General features: G+C 38.2%; 1 protein-coding gene across 4 annotated transcripts in view; it reads right to left on the minus strand.

Annotated features, from left to right (window-relative positions):
* Positions 1 to 20518, minus strand: part of STX7 (syntaxin 7) — a 62660-nt gene that overhangs the window by 23240 nt on the left and 18902 nt on the right. For all 4 annotated transcript variants that reach the window (XR_005353503.1, XR_005353502.1, XM_038526032.1 and 1 more), the window contains exons 3-8: positions 12096 to 12165; positions 3763 to 3856; positions 2945 to 3082; positions 2093 to 2145; positions 1435 to 1531; positions 319 to 391 (exon numbers count right to left, since the gene is read on the minus strand). Coding sequence is in view for 2 of the 4 variants with exons in the window: in XM_038526032.1 (XP_038381960.1) it covers positions 319 to 391; positions 1435 to 1531; positions 2093 to 2145; positions 2945 to 3082; positions 3763 to 3856; positions 12096 to 12165 (525 nt within the window). In the remaining 2 variants the exon portion in view is untranslated. The remainder of the gene's footprint in view (positions 1 to 318; positions 392 to 1434; positions 1532 to 2092; positions 2146 to 2944; positions 3083 to 3762; positions 3857 to 12095; positions 12166 to 20518) is intronic.

Here is a 20518-nt window from a genome sequence, read left to right on the forward strand (position 1 = left end):
TGAGAATCAGCAGGGGTTAAGATGGAAACCAGGGATCCAGCAAACAGGCGGCAGTGAGGATATGTGCTGCCTTCCACAGTCTTAGCACAGGAGGCTCTGATTAGATCTGGGGCTTCAGGAATAAATGAAGCCAGTTGATTCAATCAGTAGGAGCCAAAAATGAGATCTGTTTTAGATAATGACAAGGGTGATGCTTTGTCTGTTGTAGACACTGTGCTTTTCATTCCAGGGGACCCCCAAGAGACAGGCTACTCTTGCTTAAGAGGTTACCACAGGTAAACTGCGTAAGTAGCCTGTTCCCATCTCAGCAGGGCTTACCTATCACATCTCCTTGCTCATGAATCATCATTCCCAAATCTTTAAATATTTCATTAATATCCATAATATCAGCCTGAGAGAAAAAGGCACATGTTATTATAATCAGAATTCAGCTCCCAATCTACAAAAGAAGAAAATTAAAAAACAAAAACAAAAACAAAACAAAACCCAAACCACCACTTAGACATAAGAGAAAATGACTCTAGGCTTAATACATCAATTTTGGAAATATCAAGAAACTATTAGACAAAAGGAAGCTTAAATAAGATGACCTTGAAAAACTGTAACCAGTTCTTTAAAAGTAAGTTTGTGACATTAAAAATACCAAGTGAGGCAGCATGGAAACCAGGAATCTTTGTAACAGAGAAGGACCCTGGGTCATTGAGTTTATGTTTACGTAGTCTGATAATTTTTTTTATTACTAGCAGTATTTCCTCATAAGAGTATAAAATACCATTGATATTACACATCAACTTGACAATATAAAAGTATAAAACATTAGGTCTAAGTCTAAACTCTCATGTTAATAAATTTGATTATGCAGTGGAATAGCAATGAACAAGTTATAAATTCACTTTTCTTTAATATATCATAACTATTACTTTGCCTGATTAAAGAGTAAAGTTTAAATATTCTATATTGGGGGGCAATTTACATATTCATCCTGTGCCTTAGTTTCCCAATCTATAAAATGGTGATGATGATGACAAGGTTAACTAACTACTTCATGGTTTTTATGAGAGCTGAACAAGATAGTGCAAAGAATTTATCAAATGTGGCTTGAAAACCCTCAAAAACTGTAGCCAACCTTCTAGGGAATAGGTAGGTTTCACAAGAACTAAGGCTTTCTCCATGCTAAGGACCTGAGGTGATCTCATAGGATAAAAAACAAAAGTTGGAGACGAGGGAGGTATGCTTTCATTTTAGCGCATATTCTAACGAGATTTGTTTAAAAAAAAGAAGAAAACTATTCTCATTTATGAGAAATGCCACCACAATGATATATTTAGTTTTCTTTGTCAGCCCCTCCCCTAGCACCGTCTAAGCATCTTGAGGACAGACACACTGAAGATGCCTGAGGACAGCGCAGCCACCCAGCTGCCACGGCAAACTTACTTCAAGTTGCCTAATGGAAGATTCTCTCTCATGAATAAGGCGGAGGTCATCTTCTGTAATTTCTTCCTCCTGCACCTGTACCTGAGGTTGAGCTTGGCTAACAGAACAAAACATCGGAAAAAAAAAAGAATGGTATTAAAATAATGGAAGTAATGGGATTTCTTTTCTTATTTAAGAAGCACAAAATAGTGTGTCTTTTCTTCAACGTCAGAGAACTGCTTCAATTTCTCATTTGTATTCTTAAGTTTTAAGATTATAACAGAAATATTAATCAAATTTTATTCATGTTTCATTTCATTGGTATTATTTTTTTAGAGTTATTAATTATTGGACTCTACATTTGGCAACCGGGTATTTCTTCTTGGTTGACCTAAATGTCACATGAGGAAATAAAAAAAATCTCCATCAAATAATAATTAAGTCAATAAAATTTACTTGTATAAACATTTACAAATTACTGCCGAATTGGAATATTTTATATATATATGCTTTATAAATGATTACTTTGAAAAAATTTTTCAAATTTATTGCTTTGTATTTATAACTTAGGATAGTCATGACATAATAAACTGAAAGCTTTCATTCTGTTCCAGGAACCATAAGGTAGAAAACACATTTGAAAAATCATCTTCTCATCTGTATGGTTTATATTTCTTACCTTTCCCAGGAAACGAGATTCCTTTCCTTTGAGCTGTCTTCAGGAAAACCACCCTGGATAATTCAGTAATAGAATGCATTGAGAAGTGGCAAAGAAAAAACACCATCATAACACTCACATTTTCTCTTATGATAATCTAAATGGGTTTATGTACACATGTGTATGTCTATGTACAGAAAGAGAAATGTTTTTGTTCTAACTTTTTAGGTCAAGTGCTTCAAATAACAATAAAATTATTTCCCTAAGCTGACAAGGAAGGAATTCATTAAATATTCTCAAGGGCCAAATAATCAATATTATATGATTAAAATGTAATATAGTCCAGGAAACTCTACATTAAGGAATAAGGAAACAACTGGCAATGGTTTTTGAGGAAATTTAAAATGAGATAAACTCAAAATTCCACTAAAAGTTATCCCTTTGTTTATTTTCTTCAGGCTTATATTCATTTTCAGTATTCATGCAATTGATTTACTCTGTTCCTTTCCATCATCTTCATATAACCCAGGAGTAAAGCATTTCCTACATTGGCCCAGATGCAAGGTTGACAGCCCCTAGTACAAACCAAAGTGGGAATATCATTCAGGATCTGAGCCCTAGTCTTTTCTGACAAAATGTTCCCATATTTTTATATAGTAATCTGTAATCTTTGGCTCCCTGACATGGACAAAATAACTACAGCAATATATAACTGTCATCCTTCTTAAAACTGAGCAGAAAAACCTGAAAATAAATATTCAAATATTGACTTCCAAGACAGTCAGTCACAGATCCTTACGACTTAAGAAAACGCTGATGCAGGCCTTCAAGGGAACAGCACATGCACTTTATTACGCCCTGTTCAATACTCACAGATACTCTAGAGCTGGCTCTCACTCGAGCAACAAACTCTTTCTCTTTTTCAGCGGCTTGCCTCTGGACCTTTTGGAAGTTTGTCAGTGACGTTGTGAATTCAGCTACTAAGCGATCCTTCTGTATTTTCCTTTGACGCTAGAGGAAACGGAGAAACCTACTAGAATCAAGGTATAAGGTTCTATAGAATTCACCAAGGTTGTTTCGCCACGAGTTGGCTCTTTATTCTGAAGTTTCCACTCACTCTCCAATTTCCTACTGTTTACATCTAAGCAACATTTTGACAATATATTAAAGTACTATGTATATGTACTATCTTGAGGCAAAAGGTCCATAATGTTGGATTTCTCACCCAAAATTTTCATCTTAAAAACTGGGTCATGATTTTGAGGTTATTTTGAAGTAGTAGTTCTTTTGTTTTCTTTTTAGGAAAATAAAACCTTGTACTCTTACCTAACTATAACTTCCACTAAATGATAAGCAAGGAAATAAACATGCGCCCCTAGGAAACCTCACATCATGAATGTGTGCGTGTCACATGGAGTCAGTCCTGGAAGGCCAGGAAACAATTACTCAGGGGGCATTTTCTGAGCACTTGCTTAATTATGGGTCAGGGCAACTGCATGGAAATAATTTTTGCTTTATTGAACCACAGGATACTACCAGGGCAATTAAATATAGTTTTGTGTTCTGTGAACTAATCTCAAATACAATTTTCCCCCTTCATTTCCTTTCTAGCATAAAAGTTCAAAGACCCTATAATGCATGTAATTTCTTTCACATTCAATACATCAACAACATGTCTTAAGGCTTGATACCTGTTCACTGGGGGTGGTGGGCAGAGATCCAAACTCTTTAATGTACTTATCTGTTTCTTTGGCAAGTTGATTAGTATACTGCTGCTTCTGTTGCCTAAAGTAAAAAAAACACACATTATAGAACCAAAGAACAAAGAGATTTCTTTAAGTTACAACTCTGCCAGTTGAATCAATCCTTATAAATAGTTTGATAAAAATCACTATTTTATAGAGTGGCTCTAAATTTTATCTATGAAAACAAAAATTTCAGGGCACCTATCTGGCTGAGTCAGTAGAGCACATGACTCTAAATCTGAGGGTTGTGAGTTCAAGCCCCACATTGGGTGTGGAGCAAGTTTAAAAAAAAAAAAAATCCAGATTCTATTTTTTGATAAATACTGGTCAAATATTACATGGAAAGTTCTTTACTCACACAGGGCAACCAAGCTTTGAGAAATAAATCTCAGCAGCCATTTAGAAGGGAAGATGACTCAAATCAAAGCCAGACTATGGGATGTCTGATGTTTTAGATATGGAGGTGTTGGGTGGTGAGAGCCTTTTGTCTGCATCCCACTGTTGGGAGATCATTTTAATAAATGAAGAGGATTTGTCGCCAGACTTTGTCTTGTTCTCAGGAGTACATCTAGCCTCTCTTCTTTCTCTATCTGGACATTTATATCCTTATAGATTTTTAAAAAAAAAGGTGGGGGGAGAGGTAATCAATATACATTTACTATTGTTTTTATATTTACTATTTTTAAGTTTGCTTTGGAAAGAATAGCATTTCTCTGTAAACAGAAAGAACACAATAAGAAGTAAATCCTATCAGTATCTGTATCTATCTTTTTTAGCTAGCTTATAAAGTAAAAAGTCAGATTTTTAACTCAAGAACTTGACTCTAAAAAAAAAGCTTAATCTAATGTTATGCTTTACAAATTACAACATCAGTACTTTTCAGTATATTATCTCTCCTTTTAAACACTTATTTAGTTATACTTGGAATCCTTTAAAATAATGAGATACTGTATAGGAGTATTTTTAGATATAGATACCTGTATTTGACTGATAAGGAAGAATTACAACCTACTTCTATCTATTTTCCAAATCTTCTACCTTTATTATTCCTTTAAAATCTTTAGAAATTGTAATTTAGCTAAATTTCTGAAAAGAAGGCTTACTGATGTCTATCTATTCACAATCTCCACTACTAACCTTAGCAAAATATATCTATTAAGAATTACATGTTTCTATTCCATTTTAGTTTTTTTTTTTTAATTTATTAATTTATTTGAGAGAGACAGAGACTCTGTTCTGAGTGGGCAGCCTGATGCAAGGCTTGATCTCACAACCCTGAGATCATGACTGGAGTGGAAATCAAGAGTCAGACGCTCAACCAACTGAGCCACGCAGGTGCCCCTACATTCCATCTTAGTTTAACAAATGGTGGTTTGTTATTTAGACTTGGGGTATTTTTCCCACCCCAACATCTCTCCATGGCAGAAAAAGTCCATGTAAATTACACATCACTATAAATTCTTCAAACTGTACTTCATAAAAAACACGAATTCCCATCACCTATCTTTTAATTTAGTCCTTTTTGCGATTTTTCCTTCTATAGCTAACGTTTTTTGGAATATCATTTATGACATACATATTACTTGAAACATTGCTGTAACAGCACTTAATTAAGACTCAACTTCACAATGATGTTAGGCAAATCATTACGCTCCTGTGAGACATATTTTCCTTATGAGCAAAATGAAAACAGTTATTTGATCTATGTATTTTACCCCAGATGAGAAAGATTCAGATGAGAAAATGTATAAAAACACTTTAAATATGCAACACCACAAAGTATTATTGTTCTTCTAACAGCATATTAACTTACTGAAACATGTACCACATAACTTCACTACACCTTTTTTTTTTTTCTTAACAGAGGCTAATGCTTTCTGAAATTCAAGGATTTAGGCATAAGTTTTTGGAGGGATAACAATTCATACTGAATATGTACTGAATTTAAACCAAATAAAAATCTAGTCACTGGAGAGGAGGGGCAAGATGGCAGAAGAGTAGGGTCCCCAAATCACCTGTCCCCACCAAATTACCTAGATAACCTTCAAATCATCCTGAAAATCTATGAATTCGGCCTGAGATTTAAAGAGAGAACAGCTGGAATGCTACAGTGAGAAGAGTTTGCGCTTCTATCAGGTAGGAAGACGGGGAAAAAGAAATAAAGAAACAAAAGGCCTCCAAGGGGTAGGGGCCCCGCGATGAGCCGGGCTGAGGCCGGGGCGAGTGTCCCCAGGACAGGAGAGCCCCGTCCCAGAGGAGCAGGAGCTGCACCGACCTTCCCGGGCGGAAAGGGGCTCGCAGGGAGTTGAGCAGGACCCCAGGAGGGCGGGGATGCCCTCGGGCTCCCGGGGACAGTAACAGACACCTGCGCCCCGGGAGAGTGCGCCGAGCTCCCTAAGGGCTGCAGCGCACGGCGGGACCCGGAGCAGCTCGGAGGGGCTCGGGCAGAGGAAGAGGCTCCGCGGAGGGGGCTGCGCGGCCGGAGCACAGGGCGCCGGGACACAGCCCAGGATCCGGCCTCCCCCCGGGACAGGCAGAGGCCGGGAGGGCCCAGGACAGCGAGGACGCTCCTGCCCCAGCTGAGCAGATCAGCGGCCCCGCCCGGGAGCCTCCAGGCCCTGCAGACCGAGAGCTCCGGAGTTACTGCCTGGGCTGACTCCAGGGCTCCAGAGCTGGCCCCGCCACTGGGGTTGTTCCTCCTGGGGCCTCACGGGGTAGGTAACAACCCCCACTGAGCCCTGCACCAGGCAGGGGGAGAGCAGCTCCCCCAAGTGCTAACACCTGAAAATCAGCACAACAGGCCCCTCCCCCAAAAGACCAGCTAGACGGACCAGTTCCAGGGGGAGTCAAGGGACTTAAAGTATCAGAATCAGAAGATACTTCCTCGGTTTTGTTGTTGTTGTTGTTGTTGTTGTTGTTTTTGCTTTTTGATTTGTTTGCTTCCCCCACCCCTTTTTTCCCATTCTTTCTTTCTCTTTTTCTTCTTTTTTTTCTTCCTTTTTTCTTTTTTCTTTTTCTCTTTTCTTTCCTTCTTTCTCTCCTCTCTTTATCTCCTTTTCCCAATACAACTTGATTTTGGCCACTCTACACTGAGCAAAATGACTAGAAGGAAAACTTCACCTCAAAAGAAAGAATCAGAAACAGTCCTCTCTCCCACAGAGTTACAAAATCTGGATTACAATTCAATGTCAGAAAGCCAATTCAGAAGCACTATTATACAGCTACTGGTGGCTCTAGAAAAAACCATGAAGGACTCAAGAGACTTTATGACTGCAGAATTTAGATCCAATCAGGCAGAAATTAAAAATCAATTGAATGAGATGCAATCCAAACTAGAAGTCCTAACGACAAGGGTTAACGAGGTGGAAGAACGAATGAGTGACATAGAAGACAAGTTGATGGCAAAGAGGGAAACTGAGGAAAAAAGACACAAACAATTAAAAGACCATGAAGATAGATTAAAGGAAATAAATGACAGCCTGAGGAAGAAAAACCTATGTTTAACTGGGGTTCCTGAAGGCACCGAAAGGGCCAGAGGGCCAGAATATGTATTTGAACAAATCCTAGCTGAAAACTTTCCTAATCTGGGAAGGGAAACAGGCATTCAGATCCAGGAAATAGAGAGATCCCCCCCTAAAATCAATAAAAACTGTTCAACACCTCGACATTTAATAGTGAAGCTTGCAAATTCCAAAGATAAAGAGAAGATCCTTAAAGCAGCAAGAGACAAGAAATCCTTGACTTTTATGGGGAAGAGTATTAGGGCAACAGCAGACCTATCCACAGAGACCTGGCAGGCCAGATATTCAGGGTCTGGCAGGATATATTCAGGGTCCTAAATGAGAAGAACATGCAACCAAGAAACTTTATCCAGCAAGGCTCTCATTCAAAATGGAAGGAGAGATAAAGAGCTTCCAAGACAGGCAGGAACTGAAAGAATATGTGACCTCCAAACCAGCTCTGCAAGAAATTTTAAGGGGGACTCTTAAAATTCCCCTTTAAGAAGTTCAGTGGAACAATCCACAAAAACAAGGACTGAATAGATACCATGATGACACTAAACTCGTATCTTTCAATAGTAACTCTGAACGTGAATGGGCTTAATGACCCCATGAGGGGTTCCAGACAGGATAAAAAAGCAGGACCCATCTATTTGCTGTCTACAACAGACTCATTTTAGACAGAAGGACACCTACAGCCTGAAAATAAAAGGTTGTAGAACCATTTACCATTTGAATGGTCCTCAAAAGAAAGCAGGGGTAGCCATCCTTATATCAGATAAACTAAAATTTACCCCGAAGACTGTAGTGAGAGATGAAGAGGGACACTATATCATACTTAAAGGATCTATCCAACAAGTGGACTTAACAATTCTCAATATATATGCCCCGAATGTGGGAGCTGCCAAATATATCAATTAATAACCAAAGTGAAGAAATACTTAGATAATAATACACTTATACTTGGTGACTTCAATCTAGCTCTTTCTACCCTCGATAGGTCTTCTAAGCACAGAATCTCCAAAGAAACGAGAACTTTAAATGATACACTGGACCAGGTGGATTTCACAGATCTCTACAGAACTTTACATCCAAACTCAACTGAATACACATTCTTCTCAAATGCACACGGAACTTTCTCCAGAATAGACCACATACTGGGTCACAAATCGGGTCTGAATCGATACCAAAAGATTGGGATCGTCCCCTGCATATTCTCAGACCATAATGCCTTGATATTAGAACTACATCACAACAAGAAGTTTGGAAGGACCTCAAACACGTGGAGGTTAAGGACCATCCTGCTAAAAGATGAAAGGGTCAACCAGGAAATTAAGAAAGAAGTAAAAAGATTCATGGAAACTAATGAGAATGAAGATACAACCATTCAAAATCTTTGGGATGCAGCAAAAGCAGTCCTAAGGGGGAAATACATCGCAATACAAGCATCCATTCAAAAACTGGAAAGAACTCAAATACAAAAGCTAACCTTACACATAAAGGAGCTAAAAAAAGAAACAGCAGATGGACCCTACACCCAGCAGAAGAAGAGAGTTAATAAGGATTCGAGCAGAACTCAACAAAATCGAGACCAGAAGAACTGTGGAACAGATCAACAAAACCAGGAGTTGGTTCTTTGAAAGAATTAATAAGATAGATAAACCATTAGCCAGACTTATTTAAAGGAAGAGAGAGAAGACTCAAATTAATAAAATCATGAAGGAGAAAGGAGAGATAACTACCAACACCAAGGAAATACAAATGATTTTAAAAACATATTATGAACAGCTATACGCCAATAAATTAGGCAATCTAGAAGAAATGGACGCATTTCTGGAAAGCCACAAACTACCAAAACTGGAACAGGAAGAAATAGAAAACCTGAACAGGCCAATAACCAGGGAGGAAATTGAAGCAGTCATCACAAACCTCCCAAGACACAAAGACCCCACCAAAAAGGAGAATTACAGACCAATATCCCTGATGAACATGGATGCATAAATTCTCAACAAGGTACTAGCCAATAAGATCCAACAGTACATTAAGAAAATTATTCACCATGACCAAGTAGGATTTATCCCCGGGACACAAGGCTGGTTCAACACTCGTAAAACAATCAATGTGATTCATCATATCAGCAAGAGAAAAACCAAGAACCATATGATCCTCTCATTAGATGCAGAGAAAGAATTTGACAAAATACAGCATCCATTCCTGATCAAAACTCTTCAGAGTGTAGGGACAGAGGGAACATTCCTCAACATCTTAAAAGTCATCTACGAAAAGCCCACAGCAAATATCATTCTCAATGGAGAAGCACTGGGAGCCTTTCCCCTAAGATCAGGAACAAGACAGGGATGTCCACTCTCACCACTGCTATTCAACATAGTACTGGAAGTCCTAGCCTCAGCAATCAGACAACAAAAAGAAATAAAAAGCATTCAAATTAGAAAAGAAGTCAAACTCTCCCCCTTCGCTGATGACATGATACTCTACATAGAAAACCCAAAAGCCTCCACCCCAAGATTGCTAGAACTCATACAGCAATTTGGCAGCGTGGCAGGATACAAAATTAATGCCCAGAAATCAGTGGCATTTCTATACACTAACAATGAGACTGAAGAAAGAGAAATTAAAGAGTCAATCCCATTTACAATTGCACCCAAAAGCATAAGATACCTAGGAATAAACCTAACCAAAGAGGTAAAGGATCTATACCCTAAAAACTATAGAACACTTCTGGGAGACATTGAGGAAGACACAAAGAGATGGAAAAATATTCCATGCTCATGGATTGGCAGAATTAATATTGTGAAAATGTCAATGTTACCCACGACAATTTACACGTTTAATGCAATCCCTATCAAAATGCCATGGACCTTCTTCAGAGACTTAGAACAAATTATTTTAAGAATTGTGTGGAATCAGAAAAGACCCTGAATAACCAGGGGAATTTTAAAAAGAAAACCATATCTGGGGGCATCACAATGCCAGATTTCAGGTTGTACTACAAAGCTGTGGTCATCAAGACAGTGTGGTACTGGCACAAAAACAGACACATAGATCAATGGAACAGAATAGAGAACCCAGAAGTGGACCCTGAACTTTATGGTCAACTAATATTCGACAAAGGAGGAAAGACTATCCATTGGAAGAAAGACAGTCTCTTCAATAAATGGTGCTGGGAAAATTGGACATCCACATGCAGAAGAATGAAACTAGACCACTCTCTTTCACCATACACAAAGATAAACTCAAAATGGATGAAAGATCTAAATGTGAGACAAGATTCCATCAAAATCCTAGAGGAGAACACAGGCAACACCCTTTTTGAAATCAGCCACAGTAACTTCTTGCAAGATACATCCTCGAAGGCAAAAGAAACAAAAGCAAAAATGAACTATTGGGACTTCATCAAGATAAGAAGCTTTTGCACAGCAAAGGATACAGTCAACAAAACTAAGACAACCTACAGAATGGGAGAAGATATTTGCAAATGACGTATCAGATAAAGGGCTAGTTTCCAAGTTCTATAAAGAACTTATTAAACTCAACAAACAATCCAATCACGAAATGGGCAAAAGACATGAACAGAAATCTCAGAGGAAGACATAGACACGGCCAACATGCACATGAGAAAATGCTCTGCATCACTTGCCATCAGGGAAATACAAATCAAAACCACAATGAGATACCACCTCACACCAGTGAGAATGGGGGAAATTAACAAGGCAGGAAACCACAAATGTTGGAGAGGATGCGGAGAAAAGGGAACCCTCTTACACTGTTGGTGGGAATGTGAAATGGTGCAGCCACTCTGGAATACTGTGTGGAGGTTCCTCAAAGAGTTAAAAATAGACCTGCCCTATGACCCAGCAATTGCACTGTTGGGGATTTACCCCAAAGATACAGATGCAATGAAACGCCAGGACACCTGCACCCCGATGTTTATAGCAGCAATGTCCACAATAGCCAAACTGTGGAAGGAGCCTCGGTGTCCATCGAAAGATGAATGGGAAAAAAAAAAAAAAAAAAGAAAGATGAATGGATAAAGAAGATGTGGTTTATGTATACAATGGAATATTACTCAGCCATTAGAAATGACAAATACCCTCCATTTGCTTCGACGTGGATGGAACTGGAGGGTATTATGCTGAGTGAAATAAGTCAATCGCAGACGGACAAACATTATAAGGGAGTAGAGGGGAAGAGAGAAGAAATGGGTAGGAAATATCAGAAAGGGAGACAGAACATGGAAGACTCCTAACTCTGGGAAACGAACTAGGGGTGGTGGAAGGGGAGGGGGGGTGGTGGGGGTGAATGGGTCACGGGCACTGAGGGGGGCACTTGACGGGTGAGCACTGGGTGTTATTCTGTATGTTGGCAAATTGAACACCAATAAAAAAAAATTTATTATAAAAAAACATTGTACACCTCAAACTTAAAAAAATCTAGTCACTGAAGAAACGGTTAGGTATGAGAAGTAAATCACATAAACAGAGAAGCTTAGAATATCATTTTTCAAAAGCCATCAAAACAACCTATTCAAAAAAGTATAAGACAACTAACTTTTTTTTGCTAGAGTAAGCCAGCTCTTTAAAATAAAGAAAAACATCTGCCTACCTTGAAAAGGGAAAAACCAATACAAAAACTTGTACAAATAAAGGAACTGAAAAATCTTACTACTTTTCCATTGTTTCTCCAGTAAACATAACACTACATCAAAGGAATATAACAGTGGGGTTTTTGGGTTTTTTTTTTTAATTATTAAATACTTACAGCTGTTGCCTCAGTTCAGGTGAATCTTGAGGTGTTCCAAGTTGATTCAGACTCCTCTGTATTTCCACAGCTATTTTGATGGAAAGATAAATGTATAATTGTTACAAATGTTAGAGCAACAGAAATTAAGTTAGAAATCAGTACAGGCAGGGATGCCTGCCTGGGTGGCTCAGTGGTTGAGCGTCTGCCTTCAGCTCAGGGCATGATCCTGGAGTCCCGAGGTTGAGTCCTGCACTGGGCTCCCTGCATGGAGCCTGCTCTCCCTCTGCCTAAGTCTCTGCCTCTCTCATTCTCTCTCATGAATAAATAAATAAAATCTCAAAAAAAAAAAATGAAATTAATACAGGCAATTGGGCAATTAGAAAAAAAAAACCCAAAGAGATGAAAAGAGAACATTAACTGAGAAAAAAATGAAAAATAAGTGGTTTATTGAAATCTAATTAGCTACAATAATGAATTAATTTTCAAGAGGAAACTGTGTGGGACGATAACATGTGAAACTGCACTTATGATCCGAAAATACTATTTTCTGCTCTAGCTCCTCAAAACATTTACAACAATGGCACATGGACTTTCACTTAACTCTACTGGCATAAAAACTATGAGGAAAATAATTGTAATAGTTACATAATTCAGTGGGATACAAAGTGAATGAATGATTGCTAATAAATGAGGGAGGAATAATAGAGATGAAACAAATATTTTATAATTTTCCATGTAATAAGGGATCTAGGCAAGTGTCAAAGAATGTAGAAACCATAGGATAATCACAGATTCTGAAATTATTACCATATGGGTGACATTAATTGTAAAAGAACTAACTTCATTTTAGATAAATTAGTTGCTTAAAACAAATGATCAGGTGGCTCAGTTGGTTAGCATCTGATTCTTGATTTTTGCTCAGGTCATGATTTCAAGGTCTTGATATCCAACCCTAGGTTGGGCTCCCCACTCATTGCGGAATCTGCTTCTCTCCTTCTGCCCCGCCCCCACATTCATGTGTATGTGTGCTTTCTCTAATAAAATTTTAAAAAATTACAAATGATCAAATTTTTTTGTTTTTAATTTTAGAGGGATGGGGAGAGAAAAATAGTGGAGGGTGGGAGGGCAGAGGGAGAGAGAGAATCTTAAGTAGGTTCCATGCCCAGCATGGAGTTCCACCCAGGGCTCAATCTCATAAGAGATCATTACCTGCCAAAATCAAGAGTCAGGCACTGACTGAGCCACTCAGGGGCCCCAGAACAAATAATCAAATTTAGCAGCACCAGTGAGAGAAAGTGGCATGATAAGCTTTCTGACATGATGCAGTGAAAGTCATAATATGATCTAAGTATTTTTTTTTTTTGCCAAAATGTTTAACCTGAATCTAATCATGGGGGGAAAAAAGAGCCCAGACCAATCTAGACTGCAGGATAATCTACAAAACTGGTCTGAGTTTTAAAAGATGTCAATGTCACAAAAAGAGGAAAGAAAAAAAAAAAAGACAAGGCCGGGGAGCTTTCTAAATTAAAGAACTAGGGCAGCCTGGGTGGCTCAGTGGTTTAGCACCACCTTCGGCCCAGGGCATGATCCTGGAGACCCAGGATCAAGTCCCACGTCAGGCTCCCTGCATGGAGCCTGCTTCTCCCTCTGCCTGTGTCTCTGCCCCACCACCCCCAAACCCCGTCTCTCATGAATGAATAAATAAAATCTTAAAAAATAAAAAATAAATAAAAGAACTAAAGTGCCCAAATTACTAAAACACCCAAAAGGCAAAGTAGGATTTCTGAATGGATTCTAATCAGAAGGAAAAAAATGCTATAAAAATATGGGCAACTGAAAAAACTTGATTTGATTTTGAAATTCAAATTCAGAAAGAGATATTAAACAAAAGTGGAAAAATAACTGGTGAACTCAGGTAAAGGATATATGAAAAGTTCACTGCACTATATTTTTCTGTAGGTTTAAGATATTAAAAATTAAAAGAGTTAAAATTCAGGCTAAGCACACAGTCCAAAGTCTACAAACACTGCAGTTTTATAAAAAGATTATTATTCACAAATGGGAAGGTCCTATAGCTTTATGCACGTGTGCAAACAAATGTCAAATACAAGATGAAAATCCATCTCCAAAGTAAAGAATTTGCACATTTCCAAGAACTACAGAAAAATGATCCAGCCCACCATTCTTTTTATTTTAAATGAGTGGTTTATTTATATAGCTTAAATGTTTTTAAACAGTCACTACTTATTTATGGGATCAAGGGAATAACTATATCCCAAATTCAGGATAACCTTTGTTCATTGAGGATGATGTAATGACACTGCTTTCAAGTCGAAGCTGAAAAATATAAATTCTGGAAAAGAATCATATAGCATACAGCAACTATTAACCATTCACCTAGTTTCAAAAGAATTTTTTTTTTGCCTTTTTTTTTTTTTTTTTTTGCGGGGGGTAGTAGATTTTTCTTTTGTAGAGCAGAGAAATTTTGTTTGCTTTGTTTAACTTATGACTGCTTGCTATTAGTTTTATACTTCCTTTGAATCTCAATAGGTTTTCTTGGATTGCCTTATAGGAGTTTAAAGTTTTTATTTTCAAAAATAAGTATGTCAATAAGATAAACTGTAGCATGACCATTTATCTCATCTCTCGAGGGTTCTTGTCATTTAAAAAAGTCGTATTATGTGAGAAAAAAATGGAAATTTGATAAATGATAGCAGGAAAACTGATTACCATTAGAAAACTACCTTGTGTTAGCAAAATAAATCTGCAATTATTAAGCTGAAACCATTAAACTGCTACATGAAATGATAACATAAATTTATCATACGACTTTTTTATGATCTTGGAGTGAGGAATAAAATATCATTTAAGCATGATATTAAACTAAAAACCATGGAGGAAAATATGTCAAACTTGACAACATAAATAATTTTTAATGTGCTATGCAAATGTGTATTTGTATTACAGATATACATTTAAATAACGTGTATGTGTGAAAGCATCTGCAGCATATGAAGAGCAAAGGGGTTAATGTCCCTAATACAGGGGGAAAAAAACACCTCCTATGAATTGATAACAGAAAAATAGTCCAGTGCAAAAAGGATAAAAGACGTCATCATGAAACTTACAACAAGCAAATACACATAGGAAATAATTAAATGTCATGGATAATCAACTTTTCATATATCAGAATGGTACAAGTTAAGAGAAATAAGCAAGTAAAGATACAATCAAAAGCCTTAAAAACAAAATGCAGAGACATATATAAGAAGGAGCAATATCCATAATATATGAAGAACTAGAAATAACTAAGGAAAGTGAGACAAGCCAGTAAAAAAAATGGGCCAAAAACAGGGACTTAAATATTACTCACTGAATAAATGAATAGCAGTCTTGTTAAAAAGGAAACAATGGTATACCAGATAACAAAATGACTTGAGTTGTCCACTAGCTGAATTAGGTGTTTTATTATCTTGTTGGTGTATTTCTTTCTATGTTATGTGAATCAGCCTGTCCCTTGCCCCAAGTCCTACAGTACTTTTTCAAAATTATAAACTAGCTGTGGTGTAGGAATAAAAGCCATTTATATAGGCTCACCAACATTAACTTCCCCTTACTCAGACTATCAGGATTATTGATAATGCCATGTACCAATTTGCAGCAATAGCAACCAAAAGTAAATATGTGATACGGTACTATTCTTGGGGTTATTAGCCAGCCACCCAGTGACATGATAATTATGCTTCTTCCATCTTGAATGAAGCGGAATTTAAATTCACTAAAATAGTGATTATGGATTTTGTTATGCTTCCTCTATTCCCTTCCTCTGTGCTTCTACCAGCTTCCTAATCTGTGCATTAGTCACAATCGTGGTTCTCCACACATCAGAGTTTCTGATTCAGATATCCACTATACAGAGAAAAGAAAAAGGACAGATCTTCCATAGATAATGGAGTTCACTGGTTTGCCAGTACTCCATCATCTAGCAGCTGTTGGACTCCTAGAATGTTTACTGGCCTATTTTAGACTCAGTTATGGTATCACTTGGGCGACAGTATCCCAGGAAGGTAAAGCTCTGTCCTATGGAGGATCTTTATGTTCTCAAAGAACCACCACTCCAGGATGCTGTTTTACTCAGAACCAGGAAGAAAACTTAGATTTGGGAACTCTGTGGTCAAAATGAAGAAAGAGACATTTCACGTTTACATCTCAATCACCCATTTGTAAATTTTCTTCCACACTTGGGAGTTTAATTTAGAGACAATATCCAAGCAAGGGATACAACTATGTTTCTACCTAAGCAGAAGCTGAGATTCCATGTAGCCATTTGGAGCCAGGATAGTATAGTATCCACTGACTTAACTGCTAAGGGGATGTAAGAGTGTGCCCACACCAAAGTGAGAAAGAGGAGTGGAAACACCTCCTGGGAGATTAACTGGGAAGAACCTGCTAATGCTATCATCTTTAATCATCAAGCACATGAGCAGAAGCAACAAGGACAGGGTGACTCCAAACAGAATGGCTACCAAAGGAGACAAGATAATTAACGTGAACTGCAGCTTTGTTTCTAGCTGTAGAGCAACAGCTGTAGCACCTGTCAATGTTTTCTTCCTTTTCCGCAATGTACTCTTTAGATGTTGTAACTATTTGTCTTTGCCCTTGCCCATATCCTCAACTGTTTTATAAAGGGTGTGCTGTGGTGCTTACACCTGCTCTCTGGTCCACAGGCTAAAGAGTACGTGATTCGTGATTCGATATTGCTGGAACAGAGTAATGGACTGGAAGTCACCCTTGAGACTTGGTACTGGATGCAGAAATTCTGAATAGATCTTGGTTTTCCCCTTTTGTGGAGATGGGAGAAGAATTCTTGTGGTAGAGAGAGCAGCACAATGTCAGGCAGGGGAATTTTTTTAAGGTAATTTACAGGAAGGAAGGAAGGAAGGAAGGAAGGAAGGAAGGAAGGAAGGAAGGAAGGAAGGAAGGAAGGAAGGAAGGAAGGAAGGAAGGAAGGAAGGAGGGAGGGAGGGAGGGAGGGAGGAAGGAGAAAAGAAAAAAGAAAAGAAAAGATGTTTGCTGTAGGAAACAAAAGGGATGAACTATAGTGAGTATTTTTTTTAAGGACTTTATTTATTCATGAGAGATCCAGAGAGAAAGAGGCAAAGACACAGGCAGAGGGAGAAGCAGGCTCCATGCAGAGAGCCTGATGTGAGACCCGATCCCGAGTCTCCAGGATCATGCCCTGGGCTGAAGGCAAGCGATAAACTGCTAAGCCACCCAGGCTGCCCTATGATGGGTATTTATTTTTGGCCACCTAATACCTAGAATTTTTACTTACATCCAGATCTTCTCCGTTATATCATGACCACTGAGAAGGATCGTCACAGATCTGTCTTAGGGGGAAAAAACCTGGTGGTTAAAGCAGCAAAGCTGTTCTAAGAGGCTCTGCATTTTGCTTACCTCCACTTTGTGTAATACAGGTGATTAACAGTAAGAGACCTACTAGCAATCACAGAGAAAAGGAGACTCTTCAACAAGCCTAAATGGAGGTGGTATTTGTAGTGATTTCAAACTACAGGGCACTTCAGCTTGGCAATTCAAATCTCTAATACCATATTAGCATATAAATTAAAATAATTAAATTATTTACTGTCTCCCTGACTTGAAAGTAAACTCCTTATAAATGTAAAAATTAGTCATATTCATTTTTGTACCTCTAGAACTCACCATGTGGTTGACAATGAATATTTGAAAAGCTGAACCAAAAAAGGGCATTAGAAAGATCAAATCTTATGTAAGAAAGGATATGTATTTCTAAAAGGATATGTATTTCTAAAATAAAGGGCACAGAAGGGAGTAAGATAGGTAAGTGTGCTCAATTATTCATCATTCATACAAACATCTGCTGAGCACCCACTATGCATCTGGCACAGTGCGAGAGGTTTTGTACATTAACACTGATTCAACTGTGTTCCTTTCATTTCTATAGCTCTAAACTTGAGGCTCATTTAAAAGTTACCTGACAAAGGGCCTATGGAAACATAAATCTGAAATTACTGAATCAAGTTTAGGAGAAATATTATATGGCATTAGTTTGATCCCATTTTATAAACAAAAACATTGAGAACCAGACAGAGTAACTGACTTGACCAAGAAGTCAGTTACTTAATAGAAGAGCTAGGATTAAAAATGTAGGTTTCTGAGTTTACAAAACACTATTTTTCAGTACACTACAAGGGCTAAAAGTAACAGATTTTTTAAAAGATTATTTCATAATATAGGGGTATGTTTGCCAAAGCAAATAAGAGACAAGTAAGCATATGCTAAACTTGGAATAAAGAATTGAGCTGTAGGTTTCGTGGCCCACCTGTTGATCTCAAGGATCCTTCAGCCTGGCTGAAACTGATCAGGAAATAAATGCCTGTTCTTTCTTCAGGTCTGATGAACTGGCAAGATTCCAGAGATATCATTTTACGTGACTAGTGTTACCCTTTCATATCCGGGTCAGGAAATTATGGCCTGTCTTGTACAGCCTTCCAGCTAAAAATGGCTGTTACATTTTTAAAGAATTAAGGGGGGAATACAACAATAACAAAGAAGCAGTAGAAGCAAGGGACCAGATGTGGCCACAAAGCCTATTCACTATTTGGCCCTGGCCAACCCCTGTCCTAAATTAGGGAAAATTGCTAAAACTTTATATTTGCAAACTCTGACTCAGTATATTTGAATGTATTAAAAGTACTGTTACTAAGCCTATGTGGTACAATATTTAAGAGCTTGCAAATTGTTTTTTACCAACCAGGCATGTACACGGAGTTGAATTTCTGCAATTTTCAGGAAGAATACATAATAAGTATGTCACAGGTGCTGGTTATTTCAACTGCTGCTCTTTTCACATTATTTTAGAAACAGAATTACAGTTACTGTGTCATCTACTGGATGAACAATACTGTAGAGTAAGCACTGTATTGCTACCACTCTATTATTTTACTAATCTCTAGTTTTTCACTATCTCCTAGTTCTTATTCTTCTGGCAAATAAGAACAGTAGGATAGCGGCCTGTAGGATCTTTTGCCATACCCAAGTTGACCATATTAAAAAAATGCTTAAGAAAGATGAGCTTATAGAGAGAGAGATAAAATAAAGTCTCTAGAAAGATGACAAGCAGGCTGGTGATGTGAAAAACCTGATTACATTCTTAGTTTCTCCCAAGTCAGGCTCTTTATGGCCTCACTTCATTATCAATAGTCTCGGGTATTGTAAATGTATAGGATAGTCATATTCAATTCTAATCGGCATATGCCCAACTTTGAAGGAAAGAACAATCTCATCAAACATGAAAATTAAGGAACAAATTCTTTACATAAACATAAACAGTGTCTTGAAGAAAAATTCACCTACTACAGGGAGGTAGGATTAAATCAAGATGTACTTCTACAAGAATATAAAGACCAAATTATTTTTGCATTATCTGCAATTTTGAACTATTTCTTCCATTGCACCTCTAGAGAGGTGACTCTAAAGAATACATCACACTTTTCATAACAAAGAGAACACTATTTCCTACACCTCCAAAAGAAGGGTGCATTATTTCCTTAAAAACAAAGCAGTCCCCTTTCCGGCCGTTCCCTTTCAGTACCACAGACCTACTCTAGTCCACGAGGGTCTGCTGCCATCTAGTGGATTACTTAAGAGAAAAAAAAAATGCTTCATTGCAAAGAGTATTTTTTTTTTTGCCATGAAATGGTTGGTTGGTAGGTAGGGACCCCGGAACTGTTCCAAGCGGTCAGAGCGCGGCTGTCTGTGCAGTGAGGGTGGCTGGCATGCAAGGGTACCTGAGCCAGCCCTGACAGGCACACAGAGCCCTCAAAGAATTATCTCCCAAAACCAGAACACAACACAGCTATGTTCTCTTTTAGCACCAACCATCTCTGTTGCTCAACCCCCAAAACAACTCAGAATTGTGGCCTGACCTGGAAACCTGGCTTCACTTCTTCCCCAAAGCCAACCTGGGCAGTTTACCCACCCTCCCCAGGCTGTCCCTGCCTCAAGAGTTACACCGCAGAAAATCACCTCTTTCTCAGTTATCATTAATTTCAGCTGGGAACAACTTGCACTGGATATTGTAAGAAAGAGCTCAATAAATGGAAGCTCATGGTGTGAAGCGGTTTACGTCTTTCTCCTCAAAGTCAGAAATGAACAATAAAAAAATTTTTTTTTAAGAGTGAGTGAGCAGAGGGGAGGAGGGGGAAAGGGAGAGATTCTTTTTTTGTTTTTCTTAGTATTTTATTTATTTATTCATGAGAGACAGAGACAGAGGGGCAGAGACACAGGCAGAGGGAGACGCAGGCTCCCCGCGGGGACCCTGATGCGGACCCGACCCCCAGACTGGGATCACGCCCCAAGCTGGAGGCAGACGCTCCACAGCTGAGCACCCCCCAGGT

The sequence above is a fragment of the Canis lupus genome, chromosome 1 (genome assembly GCF_011100685.1).
Source record: "Canis lupus familiaris isolate Mischka breed German Shepherd chromosome 1, alternate assembly UU_Cfam_GSD_1.0, whole genome shotgun sequence".
In the NCBI taxonomy this organism is placed as follows: domain Eukaryota; kingdom Metazoa; phylum Chordata; class Mammalia; order Carnivora; family Canidae; genus Canis; species Canis lupus.